Genomic DNA, 15,341 nt, shown 5'->3' with positions numbered 1-15,341 from the left:
AATTAGACTGTCTAGCCTTAGCTTTGGCTTTGTCTTGAGGTAGGGCGTGGCCCTTACCTCCTGTAATGTCAGCGATAATCTCTTTCAAACCGGGCCCAAATAAAGACTGCCCCTTGAAAGGTATATTAAGTAATTTGGACTTAGAAGTAACATCAGCTGACCAGGATTTTAGCCACAGCGCCCTACGTGCCTGTATGGCGAATCCTGAGTTCTTAGCCGTAAGTTTGGTTAAATGTACTACGGCCTCCGAAATGAAGGAATTAGCTAGTTTAAGGACTCTAAGCCTGTCCGTAATGTCGTCTAGCGTAGATGAACTAAGGTTCTCTTCAAGCGACTCAATCCAAAATGCTGCCGCAGCCGTAATCGGCGCGATACATGCAAGGGGTTGTAATATAAAACCTTGTTGAACAAACATTTTCTTAAGGTAACCCTCTAATTTTTTATCCATTGGATCTGAGAAAGCACAGCTATCCTCCACCAGGATAGTGGTACGCTTAGCTAAAGTAGAAACTGCTCCCTCCACCTTGGGGACCGTTTGCCATAAGTCCCGAGTGGTGGCGTCTATTGGAAACATCTTTCTAAATATTGGAGGGGGTGAGAACGGCACACCGGGTCTATCCCACTCCTTAGTAACAATTTCAGTTAGTCTCTTAGGTATAGGAAAAACGTCAGTACTCGCCGGTACCGCAAAGTATTTATCCAACCTACACAGTTTCTCTGGTATTGCAACGGTGTTACAATCGTTGAGAGCTGCTAAGACCTTCCCTAGTAATACACGGAGGTTCTCCAATTTAAATTTAAAATTTGAAATATCTGAGTCCAATCTGTTTGGATCAGAACCGTCACCCACAGAATGAAGCTCTCCGTCCTCATGCTCTGCGAGCTGTGACGCAGTATCAGACATGGCCCTAGCATTGTCAGCGCACTCTGTTCTCACCCCAGAGTGATCACGCTTGCCTCTTAGTTCTGGTAATTTAGACAAAACTTCAGTCATAACAGTAGCCATATCTTGTAATGTTATCTGTAATGGCCGCCCAGATGTACTAGGCGCCAAAATATCACGCACCTCCCGGGCGGGAGATGCAGGTACTGCCGCGTGAGGCGAGTTAGTCGGCATAACTCTCCCCTCGCTGTTTGGTGAAATTTGTTCACATTGTACAGATTGACTTTTATTTAAAGTAGCATCAATACAGTTAGTACATAAATTTCTATTGGGCTCCACCTTGGCATTGGAACAAATGACACAGATATCTTCCTCTGAGTCAGACATGTTTAACACACTAGCAAAAAAACTTACAACTTGGTTATAATCTTTTTTAGCAAAAAAACGTACTGTGCCTCAAAGAGGTACTAACGATTAAATGACAGTTGAAATAATGAACTGAAAAACAGTTATAGCATCAAACTTTAAAATAACAAAACTTTTAGCAAAGGTTTGTTCCCATTAGTAAAATAACAATAATTAAATTTGACATAAAAAATACAAAGCAACGTTTTTATTCACAGTCACTATAAGAATTCTCACAGCTCTGCTGAGAGAATTTACCTCCCTTCAAAGAAGTTTGAAGACCCCTGAGATCTATCAGAGATGAACCGGATCATGCAGGAAAAATAAAAGTAACTGACTGGTATTTTTTGATGCGTAGCAAAGAGCGCCAAAAACGGCCCCTCCCTCTCCCACACAGCAGTGAAGAGAAACGAAACTGTCACAATTAAAGCAAAAAAACTGCCAAGTGGAAAATAATGCCCAAATATTTATTCACACAGTACCTCAGCAATGTAAACGATTCTACATTCCAGCAAAAACGTTTAACATGATAAATAGTTATTAAAAAGGATTAGTGACCTTTAACAGAGTAGTTCCGGTGAAATACCATCCCCAGAATACTGAAGTGTATACATACATGTCATTTTAACGGTATGGCAGGATTTTCTCATCAATTCCATTCAGAAAATAAAAACTGCTACATACCTCAATGCAGATTCATCTGCCCGCTGTCCCCTGATCTGAAGCCTTTACCTCCCTCAGATGGCCGAGAACAGCAATATGATCTTAACTACTCCGGTTAAAATCATAGTAAAAAACTCTGACAGATTCTTCCTCAAACTCTGCCAGAGAAGTAATAACACGCTCCGGTGCTATTTTAAAATAACAAACTTTTGATTGAAGTCATAAAAACTAAGAATAATCACCATAGTCCTCTCACACATCCTATCTAGTCGTTGGGTGCAAGAGAATGACTGGGACTGACGTAGAGGGGAGGAGCTATATGCAGCTCTGCTGGGTGAATCCTCTTGCATTTCCTGTTGGGGAGGAGTTATATCCCAGAAGTAATGATGACCCGTGGACTGATCACACATAACAGAAGAAATAGGGCATTAAAGAATCATTCAAATCTTTGAACATACTACATCTAGAATGGACCCATTAGCTCACCTTAGTTTTATGAAACCTGTTTTCTTTTTTAAAAGGCGGTAAATACAATAATTCAATACTAGACTTTTCTAGGTAGCTAATGATAAGCATGGCCATTATATATTCTTATGTTTTGTGATTTTTATGCTATTGATATGGATACTTGTTCTCATATAAAATGATTTATATTTTACCAATTGTAGTTGTTATTAACATATAATTTGTGTATCTGAAATATGAGTATTTTCTCCTCCAATAATCTCAACCTATGCACGTTTCTTATTTTTACATAGGGATTCACACTGCTTATCTTTTTAGCATTACTTTCATGGAATGGACAGAAAAGCCAAAATCAAACACTAACAATCCAGATAGAGTGCGCGCCATTTAAAAACCATTCCAATGTACTTTTCTCTTGGCATCCTTTTTAGAAAGAAAAAAAGAAAGAAGTAAAATTTGATAATAAAAGTACATTTGATTGTTTTTAAATTGTATGTACGATCTGAATCATATGAAGTTGAATTTTGACTTTCAGTTTCATGACATTTATACTTACTAACTAAACATTACATGTATGACAAAGACACCACAAATGGACTGATTTTCATACGGTGTCATCAATTAACAATGAATGATTTCTTTAAGGCATGAAAAAATATAATTTTCTTTTTTATTTATCGGCTTAAACTTAGAGAATGAGTGAAATGAAATAACCTATTTTTTTATTAGCGTACAAAGTTCTAAAACTCTTCTGGTAGAGGTTATCAGCAACAAAATGTGGCCTTTAGAGTTAAATTCCAATAGGAAATGGATAGTAACTTGAAAAGAGGCAAAATATAGTAATTTTCTCCAAATTCAATACAATATTTTTTCAGCTTTCCTCTTACTGTTGCTTTAAATAAACTGATAAGTAAAAGCTTCTTTGACAGTTTTCCAATCACTAAAAGCAGTGAATGTGGACATTTGTACCCTTTGCTAAATGCGTCAGTTGTTTTTGATCTATCTTATTAAAGTTAAATCCTACTGATGTGTGATGTCCTCAAGACTATCCATATCAGAGTAGTAAGTCGCTTTTCACAAGTTTGAGAATCCTTCCGCACACTCAATGAGATAGAAAATAAAAATCACTACTACAGCAGTTTATTGCAGTTAGTAGATATAAAACAGACAATGGGGTTTTGCCGTTTCTCTTGTTCAGAGAGGGATTGCCTGGTATTTCGGTGCTGGACTGTACTGTAAAGTCAGGATCAGATTTATATGCTACAGGAAAGTTCTTCTCTGTGAAAGGCACATATTGAGCAAAAAAAGGCTGCTTCTAGGGTGGTAACTAGCCATAGAACAAGCTATTATGCTATTGTTCCTTCCCAGGTTGAGCACTTCTCTCTTTTTATTTATGCAAATTATGACACTTAGGGAAGTCTCCCTAAGTGTGATGCGGGAATCCAGACGTGGACCCGTTGCTCAGTGTGCCTAGAGGGATATGGCTGCACCTCACTGACGAGGCCCACAATAGGCCGAAACGTACGTCTGGGGTTTTGCCGTTTCTCTTGTTCTGAGAGGGATTGCCTGGTATTTCGGGGCTGGACTGTACTGTGAAGTCAGGATCAGACTGATATGCTACAGGAAAGTTCTTCTCTGTGAAAGGCACATATTGAGCAAAAAGAGGCTACTTCTAGGGTGGTAACTAGCCATAGAACAAGCTATTATGCTATTGTTTGTTCCCAGGTTGAGCGCTTCTCTCTTTTTATTTATGCAAATTATGACACTTAGGGAAGTCTCCCTAAGTGTGATGCGGGAATCCAGATGTGGACCCGTTGCTCAGTGTGCCTAGAGGGATATGGCTGCACCTCACTGACAAGGCCCACAATAGGCCGAAACGTACGTCTGGGGTTTTGCCGTTTCTCTTGTTCAGAGAAGGATTGCCTGGTATTTCGGTGCTGGACTGTACTGTGAAGTCAGGATCAGACTGATATGCTACAGGAAAGTTCTTCTCTGTGAAAGGCACATATTGAGCAAAAAAAGGCTACTTCTAGGGTGGTAACTAGCCATAGAACAAGCTATTATGCTATTGTTCGTTCCCAGGTTGAGCGCTTCTCTCTTTTTATTTATGCAAATTATGACACTTAGGGAAGTCTCCCTAAGTGTGATGCAGGAATCCAGACGTGGACCCATTGCTCAGTGTGCCTAGAGGGATATGGCTGCAACTCACTGACGAGGCCCACAATAGGCCGAAACGTACATCTGGGGTTTTGCCGTTTCTCTTGTTCTGAGAAGGATTGCCTGGTATTTCGGGGCTGGACTGTACTGTGAAGTCAGGATCAGACTGTGAAGTCAGGATCAGACTGATATGCTACAGGAAAGGCACATATTGAGCAAAAAGAGGCTACTTCTAGGGTGGTAACTAGCCATAGAACAAGCTATTATGCTATTGTTCGTTCCCAGGTTGAGCGCTTCTCTCTTTTTATTTATAAAACAGACAATGTTTTGCACAAATATATCTTTAATTATCAATATCTGTCTGAAACTTTGTATGTTTTATATCTTCTGATATGCAAAAAAAACTATCCTGCTGCAATAGTATTTTTTTGCATGGACTTGGGCCACATGTGCAGGGGAAAAACAAGCAAAAGATTATTTAGGAGGGCGCTTACAACTTAGGAATCTATATTTAGGAGGGCGAGTACAGCTCAGGAATCAATATTTAGGAATCCGAGGGCGCTTACAGCTTAAACCCCCCTCCAACTATTTAACCATATTTATTTATAATTGAATTATATTGTTCTGGGGAAAGAACATAAATTTCCCTTCTGAAACTAAAAAACACAGTCATCTGTATTTACATGTTAACCCTAAAATGTTAAGACACCAATAAACGTTTTGAGCCAGCATCTTGTTAATTGGAGCGTAATTAATATTATTCAATGAACCACATATCTATGTCTCCACCAGTCATTTGCAAAGGGGCCAAAATTTACTTTTAACCTTTATTTCAAAGCAGAGTATTTAAATGTACTGTATGTGTTAGAAAGTGCAGAATAAGCAGCAAAATGGCAACGAGAAGGGAGTACAAATATTATATTAGGTAAAATAGAGGTTTTTTCTATGCGGTAAAAACAAGATATGCTTTCTTTCACTTGCCCACCACGGATTTAGATTATTAAACAAATAAATAACATATAGATGGTTTTCTATCCTTAAAGGGACATTAAACACTTTGAGATGGTAATAAAAAAAGGATAAATTGTATATAATAAAACAACTCTGCAATATACTTTCATTATTTATTTTGTCCTCTTTGCCTGTAATTCCATTCTGAAATTGTGAGCTTTTCAGTTCCTGTTAGAAATGGAAGTGCAGAACACTGTTAAATCCAGCACAACCATTGGCTGCACACTCTAATGACCTATGTATAACTGTCCCTAATTGGCCACAGCAGAGAAGGTAACACAAGTTACAACATGGCAGCTCCCAGTGTTTTATAGACACTAAAACATTACACTTATTTTGTCACTTTTTAAACAACTAATGAAACTTTAAAAAATACATCTACATGTTAGTCATGGACTAATCTTTTCTTTGAATGCATCATTCTATCTAGCATGTATTTAGTGTTTAATGTCCCTTTAAGTTTTAAAGCATAGCAACAAATTACACTTACCAAGCTGGGAGACATTGGGGTCTGTTTCTGCCCTAAAAGAAACAAAAACACAAAACAAATTTTAGTGAAAAAAATTTATGTTTACAATCCTTCCACCAAATCTTACTACTACTTAAAGGAACACTAAATGCAGTAGAAATGCATAATTGACAAGTGCATAATTAAAAGACATTGCAATAACGCCTATTTAAAAAAAAGCAGTAACAAATTTTCTGGCAAATTTATTTTTTCTTCCATTTGCCGGCCCCTCTGTACCATATGGAAGACATCAGCCAATCACAAACTAGTATACGTATACCCTGTGAGCCTTTGCACATGCTCAGTAGGAGCTAGTTCCCAAAAAAAGTATGTATATAAAAAGAATGTGCAAAATTTGATATTGGAAGTAAATTGGAAAGTGTCTTAAAAATGTATGCTCTTTCTGTAACCTAAAAGATTATTTTGACTTGAGTGTCCCTTTAAGAACCATTATGTCCCCTGTTCTTTATTCCCGCACTGTTGCAAATAACAGCTTTAAACAGACCTGCTCTTCCCCATGTTCCCAGGTAATAGCAATTTCATAACGTTACTCTCTTCTGCTTCTCCCTTTTGATTACCTTGGTGGGTTTAAGACGGATGGTTTGGATGCAGAGCTGTCACTGCCCATCCTGCCTTGGAAAGGTTCTTCCTGCAGCTCAGGGAGTGCGGGAGAATCTGGGGGAGAGTGAGGTGGTTGTGGAAACTGGAAGTGTTGGGTAGAGGGGCTGATAGACTGGCACCTGGAGTCTGGCATGGCAGGGGATGTACCAACAGACTGGGTGATAATAAGCTCAGGATCCAAAACGTACAGCTCATCCTGGCAGATCTCCAGTACAAAATTCAGATGCTCCTGTGAACACATAAGAATTGATGATGAGTGGGACTGAGAATACACTGTACAAACATAATGGCTGGGAGATTGTTTAACCAATTCAGCCAGAGAGAAAGTAAAAGAGAAAAGGTTCATGAATATGTTTTATGTGAGAATAACACTAAAACTGTCACTCATGTCAATACCTGCCAATCTAGATATAATAAATATTCTTTGCAATTCACAAGTACATACCATGCAGGTGCATTAAATACCGCTCCACTTGTAATCTGGCCATAAAAGGGTGGAAGAGAAGTCACTTGATAATGTCCCTTGCATAGAGAGGGCATACATAATAGGGCTTAAAATCAATGCTGTAGAACAACAGTCACCAAAATGCGCTGTCAACCTTTTGAAACAATGTGGGGCATCACAACATGGTGTGTGGTCAATACCTGCAGAATTTTTACTCACCTGTGCACGGTCGATCCGGTAAAAACGGTCTGCCGTGGTTGCTAAATGACCGTATCAATATCCAGCATGTGCGCAGGCCACAAGAGGAGGAAAGGAGATATAAAACAGATGGACACAGAGTTTCAGTACAAAATCAAGTAAATACAAGATATTAAAGGCATTCAGGTAAAGTGTGAGAAATCTTATTACTATTTTGTATACACATTTTTTATCACGGATAGTTTTTTATCACGGACGTCCATTAAAGCGCTTATACATTGTATTTTAGTTTTTACTTGGCCATTGTATAGGTTTGTTTCATTTTTAAGTCTGATTATTTGTTTTGGTTCATCTTTTAGTATGATTATATGTATGTAACTATCCAGTGCAGCATAGAGTTCAGTGTATATATATTTATTATTTCTATAAATTTTAATATATTAGGCTCCTGTTTACGTGTTGATCTATGCGTATCTATCCAGATACACATTGTCACATGCTGTAAGCACAATTATTAGGATATATACGTAAGGTTTTATTCTGAGTGAGCCCTTATTAAAGCTAAGCCTACTTTTTACTTATAATAGTCTGTACTATCCTTTTAGCTGCTCAGCTTATAACTGTTTGTACTATTATTGTACCATCCTAATAATTTGCACTACTTATTGTCTATTGTTCTAATTTATTGTAATATTGAATTCTTATTTTACATTGTGGTTAGGATTATTATTTTATTCTATTGTGTACGGTGACTATTAAATTTATATCTACTGTAATCTGCTTTTGTTCGAGTTTATCTTTAGATTATAGGTTACTATTCTTAAAGGGACACTGAACCCAAATTTTTTCTTTCGTGATTCAGTCAGATAGAGCATGCAATTGTAAGCAACTTTCTAATTTACTCCTATTATTAATTTTTCTTCATTCACTCGCTATCTTTATTTGAAAAAGAAGACATCTAAGCTTTATTTTTGGTTCAGACCTCTTGACAGCACTTTTTTTTATTGGTGGATGAATGTATCCACCAATCAGCAAGAATAACCCAGTTTATTCACCAAAAATGGGCCGGCATCTAAACTTGCATTATTGCATTTCAAATAAAGATACCAAGAGAATGAAGAAGATTTGATAATAGGAGCAAATTAGAAAGTTGCTTAAAATTGCATGCTCTATCTGAATCATGAAAGAAAAAAATTGGGTTCAGTGTCCCTTTAAGCCTTTTCATCTGTATACTCATTTTTTATTATATTTTTTTACATTTTGTCATATGACCCTATATAGAGTTATATATCCTTTCTACCTAGCTTTTAGCGCCAGTACTCCTTTTTTGTTTTTCAATTTTCTATTTCTGGGACCTGTTTGAGGGAGCCCTCCTGTACTCAGATTTGTGTTGTTCTATAGCGCCAGCTCTTCCTTTGTTACACATTTTTGTTGTCCCGTGAAACAAGACTTCTAATCTCATATTACAATATATTGTCAAATAATTTAGCCGCAGCATCTTAAAGGGACATGGAACCTAATTTGTTTTCTTTCATTAACCCCTTAGTGACAAAAGCATTTTTTAATTTTCTTACTGTTAAGGACCAGGGCTATTTTTAAATTTCTGCGGTGTTTAGCTGTAATTTTCCTCTTACTCATTTACTGTACCCACACATATTATATACCGTTTTTCTCGCCATTAAATGGAATTTCTAAAGATACCATTATTTTCATCATATCATATAATTTACTATAAAAAATATATATAAAATATGATGACAAAATGGAAAAACACGCTTTTTCTAACTTTGACCCCCAAAATCTGTTACACATCTACAACCACCAAAAAACACCCATGCTAAATATTTTCTAAATTTTGTCCTGAGTTTAGAAATACCCAATGTTTACATGTTCTTTGTTTTTTTTGTAAACTATAGGGCCATAAATACAAGTAGCACTTTGCTATTTCCAAAGCATTTTTTTTTCAAAATTAGTGATAGTTACATTGTAACACTTGATATTTGTCAGGAATCCCTGAATAATCCTTCACATGTATATATTTTGTTTTTAGTAGACAACCCAAAGTATTGATCTAGGCCTATTTTGGTATATTTCATGCCACCATTTCACTGCCAAATGTGATCAAATAAAAAAAATTGTTCACTTTTTCATAAACTTTAGGTTTCTCACTGAAATTATTTACAAACAGCTTGTGCAATTATGGCACAAATGGTTGTAAATGCTTCTCTGGGATCCCCTTTGTTCATAAATAGCAGACATATATGGCTTTGGTAGTGCTTTTTGGTTATTAGAAGGCCACTAAATGCCGCTGCGCACCACACTTGTAGTATGTCCAGCAGTTAAGGTGTTAATTAGGTAGCTTGAAGGGTTAATTTTAGCTTTAGTGTAGAGATCAGCCTCCCACCTGACAAATCCCCTGATCCCTCCCTGACCCCTTTCAAACAGCTCTCTTCCCTCCCCCACCTCACAATTGTCAATACCATTTTAAGTACTGGCAGAAAGTCTGCCAGTATAAAAATAAAAGTTTTTTTTTTTATTATATATTTTTTGCAGTTTAGGATCCCCCCTTACCACCCAAGCTCCCTGAGCCCCCAAACAGCTCTCTAACCCTCCCCCCTCTACCTATTCACCGCCATCTTGTCAGCTGCCTGTACCCAGTTTGCAAAAAATGTGGACTTTTTTTTATTAAACAAAAATCCAATGTTTCTGTAGTGTAGCTGCCCCCCCTCCTTAGCAACCCCCGCTCCTCACAGATCACGGTCCCGCCCCCTTCCCGCCCTCCTACGCCACCAATGATTGCCGCTATCGCTGGCCGATGGCCCTCTCTGCATCGGTAGCCTAAAAAAGGGTATTGCACGATGCCTCAATATTGAGGCATTGCTGCAATACCCTGAAAGTGGTCACTTCCACCTCTTGAAACCCCTAAGGACATGCCAGGCACGTCCTTGGTCGTTAATGACCGTTTTTTGTAGAACGTGCCTGGCACGTCCTCGGTTGTTAAGGGGTTAATCATATAGAGCACTGGTTTTCAAACCTGACCTCAGGCATCCCTAACAGGTCACATTTTGAGGATATCTGAACTAGAGCACAGGTGAAAAAAATCAGCCGATTAGTAAACCTGGTTATTTTACTGGCTCTCTTCCAAGGTAATCCTGAAAACCTGGCCTGTTGGGGAGGCCTGAGGACAGGTTTGAAAACCAGTCAGATAGAACATACAATTTTATGCAACTTTCTAATGTTCTTCTATTATCAAATTGTCTTTGTTTTCTTGTTATCCTTTGTTGAAAAGCAGTGAGGTAAGTTCAGGAGTGTGCACGTGTCTGCAACATTGTTTTACATAAGCAAGAGCACTAGATGGCAGCATTATTTCCTATCATGTAGTGCTCCAGACATGTGCACACTGCCTATCTAGATATCTCTTTTACAAAGAATAACAAGACAACAAAGCAAATTTGAAAATACCAGTAAATTGTAAACTTTTTAAAGATTAAATTGTCTATCTGAATTCTAAAAGAAAAAGTTTGAGTTTCATGTCCCTTTAACACAGTAGAAACTTTTTTGTGCACCCCCATACTTTTGAAGAATAGTACAGGGAGCGCTATAAGTGCACTCATACAGCTCACATTACAAGTGGTGAGCTAAGTGTTGTGCTTCAGCTCAAGTAAATCATTTCTATTAATAGAATAGCACAGAGCTACATAAAACTCTGCTACTAGCAAACCATCGGCTTAGCGCTTAAGTTATATCCAACATGAATATTAATGCGTGCGCCCATTGAAGCCTATTATGCGAGGGATTTAGCGCATCTGCAGATCCAAACACGCAGATGTTATCAAGCACTGACTAGACTATCGCTTAAGCGCTGAAAGTTAACTTTGGTAAAACAATAACTTGAGCACAAAAATCAAAGCTCTATTGATTGAGCTTGAATGATGTTAAAGCACAATAGCGCAAATATTTTTTAGCTCCATGTGTAGTCTAGGTCAAAATGTTTAACTATGGACAGGGAAAGAACTATGCACTTTCATTCTGCCATTTTTCTGTACTGTAAATTGGAAAATTGTAGTTTTTTTAATTCTGCCCCAGAGAGATTAAAGGGATATGAAACCCATTTTTTTTCTTTCGCAAAAGCATGCAATTTCAAATGTTACATTTTATATCTAACATCTAATTTGTTTTGTTCTCTTGGTATCCTTTGTTGAAAAGCATATCTAGATAGGCTCAGGAGCTGCTAATTGGTGGCTGCACATGTATGCCTCATGTTATTGGCTCACCCATGTGCATTGCTGCTTCTTCAACAAAAGATACTAAAAAAAGGAAGCAAAATAGATAATAGAAGTAAATTGGAAAATTATTTAAAAATGGTATTCTCTATCTAAATCATATAAGAAAACGATTGGGTTTCATGTCCCTTTAAAGTGCGTTCAATGAAATTCAGAACCCCGACCCACCTACATTCTGCACAGTGATTGACTGATATGCTCAGTAATTAATTTACATGTGTAAACATCTGTAAGCGTTTAACTACTGCTGTAGAAAGAAAACAACACTCAATAGGCTTTTTAAGGGTGTGCTAACAATTTTTTTTTATTTTGTGTGCAAAACTTCTGCAATGGAGCAATTCATTTCTAATGCATTTATAGAAAAATGGCTTTGATGCCCCTTTAAGAAAACAGAATTTATGTTTACCTGATAAATTTCTTTCTCCTACGGTGTGTCCGGTCCATGGCTTCATCCTTACTTGTGGGAATATTCTCTTCCCTAACAGGAAATGGCAAAGAGAGCACAGCAAAAGCTGCCCATATAGCTCCCCCTCTGGCTCCGCCCCCCAGTCATTCGACCGACGGTTAGGAGAAGAAAGGAGAAACTATAGGGTGCCGTGGTGACTGTAGTGTACAGAAACAAAAATTTTTAAACCTGACTAAAAGCCAGGTTTTAAACATAATTTATGCTTACCTGATAAATTTATTTATCTTGTAGTGTATCCAGTCCACGGATCATCCATTACTTGTGGGATATTCTCCTTCCCAACAGGAAGTTGCAAGAGGATCACCCACAGCAGAGCTGCTATATAGCTCCTCCCCTCACTGCCATATCATGTCATTCGACCGAAACAAGCCGAGAAAGGAGAAACCATAGGGTCAGTGGTGACTGTAGTTTAATTATAATTTAGACCTGCCTGAAAAGGACAGGGCGGGCCGTGGACTGGATACACTACAAGAGAAATAAATGTATCAGGTAAGCATAAATTATGTTTTCTCTTGTTAAGTGTATCCAGTCCACGGATCATCCATTACTTGTGGGATACCAATACCAAAGCTAAAGTACACGGATGATGGGAGGGACAAGGCAGGAACTTAAACGGAAGGAACCACTGCCTGTAGAACCTTTCTCCCAAAAACAGCCTCCGAAGAAGCAAAAGTATCAAATTTGTAAAATTTGGAAAAAGTATGAAGGGAAGACCAAGTTGCAGCCTTGCAAATCTGTTCAACAGAGGCCTCATTTTTAAAGGCCCAGGTGGAAGCCACAGCTCTAGTAGAATGAGCTGTAATCCTTTCAGGAGGCTGCTGTCCAGCAGTCTCATAGGCTAAACGGATTATACTCCGAAGCCAAAAAGAAAGAGAGGTTGCCGAGGCCTTCTGACCTCTCCTCTGTCCAGAGTAAACAACAAACAGGTTAGATGTTTGGCGAAAATCTTTAGTAGCCTGTAAGTAAAACTTCAAGGCACGGACTACGTCTAGATTATGCAAAAGACGTTCCTTCTTTGAAGAAGGATTAGGACATAATGATGGAACAACAATCTCTTGATTGATATTCTTGTTAGAAACCACCTTAGGTAAAAACCCAGGTTTTGTACGCAGAACAACTTTATCTGAATGAAAGATCAGATAAGGAGAATCACAATGTAAGGCAGATAACTCCGAGACTCTTCGAGCCGAGGAAATAGCCATCAGAAAAACATAATTTATGCTTACCTGATAAATTCCTTTCTTCTGTAGTGTGATCAGTCCACGGGTCATCATTACTTCTGGGATATTACTCCTCCCCAACAGGAAGTGCAAGAGGATTCACCCAGCAGAGCTGCATATAGCTCCTCCCCTCTACGTCACTCCCAGTCATTCGACCAAGGACCAACGAGAAAGGAAAAGCCAAGGGTGAAGTGGTGACTGGAGTATAAATTAAAAAATATTTACCTGCCTTAAAAACAGGGCGGGCCGTGGACTGATCACACTACAGAAGAAAGGAATTTATCAGGTAAGCATAAATTATGTTTTCTTCTGTTAAGTGTGATCAGTCCACGGGTCATCATTACTTCTGGGATACCAATACCAAAGCAAAAGTACACGGATGACGGGAGGGATAGGCAGGCTCTTTATACAGAAGGAACCACTGCCTGAAGAACCTTTCTCCCAAAAATAGCCTCCGATGAAGCAAAAGTGTCAAATTTGTAAAATTTGGAAAAAGTATGAAGCGAAGACCAAGTTGCAGCCTTGCAAATCTGTTCAACAGAGGCCTCATTCTTGAAGGCCCAAGTGGAAGCCACAGCTCTAGTAGAATGAGCTGTAATTCTTTCAGGAGGCTCCTGTCCAGCAGTCTCATAAGCTAAACGAATTATGCTACGAAGCCAAAAAGAAAGAGAGGTAGCGGAAGCTTTTTGACCTCTCCTCTGCCCAGAGTAAATGACAAACAGAGAAGACGTTTGTCGAAATTCCTTAGTTGCCTGTAAGTAAAATTTTAGAGCACGGACTACATCCAGGTTGTGCAGTAGACGTTCCTTCTTTGAAGAAGGATTTGGGCATAAAGAAGGAACAACAATCTCTTGATTGATATTCCTGTTAGTAACTACCTTAGGTAAGAACCCAGGTTTAGTACACAGGACTACCTTATCCGAATGAAAAATCAAATAAGGAGAATCACAATGTAAGGCCGATAAGTCAGAGACTCTTCGAGCCGAAGAAATAGCCATTAAAAATAGAACTTTCCAAGATAACAACTTTATATCAATGGAATGAAGGGGTTCAAACGGAACGCCCTGTAAAACATTAAGAACAAGGTTTAAACTCCATGGTGGAGCAACAGTTTTAAACACAGGCTTAATTCTGGCCAAAGCCTGACAAAAAGCCTGGACGTCAGGAACTTCTGACAGACGTTTGTGTAACAGAATGGACAGAGCTGAGATCTGTCCCTTTAATGAACTAGCAGATAAACCCTTTTCTAAACCTTCTTGTAGGAAAGACAATATCCTAGGAATCCTAACCTTACTCCAAGAGTAACCTTTGGATTCACACCAATATAGGTATTTACGCCATATCTTATGGTAAATCTTTCTGGTAACAGGTTTCCTAGCCTGTATTAAGGTATCAATAACTGACTCAGAAAATCCACGTCTTGATAAAATCAAGCGTTCAATTTCCAAGCAGTCAGCTTCAGAGAAGTTAGATTTTGATGTTTGAAGGGACCCTGTATCAGAAGGTCCTGTTTCAGAGGTAGAGACCAAGGTGGACAGGATGACATGTCCACCAGGTCTGCATACCAAGTCCTGCGTGGCCACGCAGGTGCTATTAGAATCACTGATGCTCTCTCTTGTTTGATTCTGGCAATCAAACGAGGAAGCAACGGGAAGGGTGGAAACACGTAAGCCATCCTGAAGTCCCAAGGTGCTGTCAGAGCATCTATCAGGACTGCTCCTGGATCCCTGGATCTGGACCCGTAACGAGGAAGCTTGGCGTTCTGTCGAGACGCCATGAGATCTATCTCTGGTTTGCCCCAACGTCGAAGTATTTGGGCAAAGACCTCCGGATGAAGTTCCCACTCCCCCGGATGAAAAGTCTGACGACTTAAGAAATCCGCCTCCCAGTTCTCCACTCCCGGGATGTGGATTGCTGACAGGTGGCAAGAGTGAGACTCTGCCCAGCAAATTATCTTTGATACTTCCATCATAGCTAGGGAGCTTCTTGTCCCTCCCTGATGGTTGATGTAAGCTA

General features: G+C 38.8%; 1 protein-coding gene across 4 annotated transcripts in view; it reads right to left on the bottom strand.

Moving 5' to 3' along the window:
* Positions 1 to 15,341, bottom strand: part of DGKZ (diacylglycerol kinase zeta) — an 821,282-nt gene that overhangs the window by 132,259 nt on the left and 673,682 nt on the right. For all 4 annotated transcript variants that reach the window (XM_053720300.1, XM_053720299.1, XM_053720298.1 and 1 more), the window contains 3 exons: positions 7,378 to 7,418; positions 6,671 to 6,942; positions 6,075 to 6,106 (listed from right to left, as the gene is read on the bottom strand). In XM_053720300.1, the coding sequence (XP_053576275.1) occupies positions 6,075 to 6,106; positions 6,671 to 6,942; positions 7,378 to 7,418 (345 nt within the window). The remainder of the gene's footprint in view (positions 1 to 6,074; positions 6,107 to 6,670; positions 6,943 to 7,377; positions 7,419 to 15,341) is intronic.

The sequence above is a fragment of the Bombina bombina genome, chromosome 7 (genome assembly GCF_027579735.1).
Source record: "Bombina bombina isolate aBomBom1 chromosome 7, aBomBom1.pri, whole genome shotgun sequence".
Classification (NCBI taxonomy): domain Eukaryota; kingdom Metazoa; phylum Chordata; class Amphibia; order Anura; family Bombinatoridae; genus Bombina; species Bombina bombina.
This window is presented reverse-complemented; position numbering and strand designations above follow the sequence as displayed.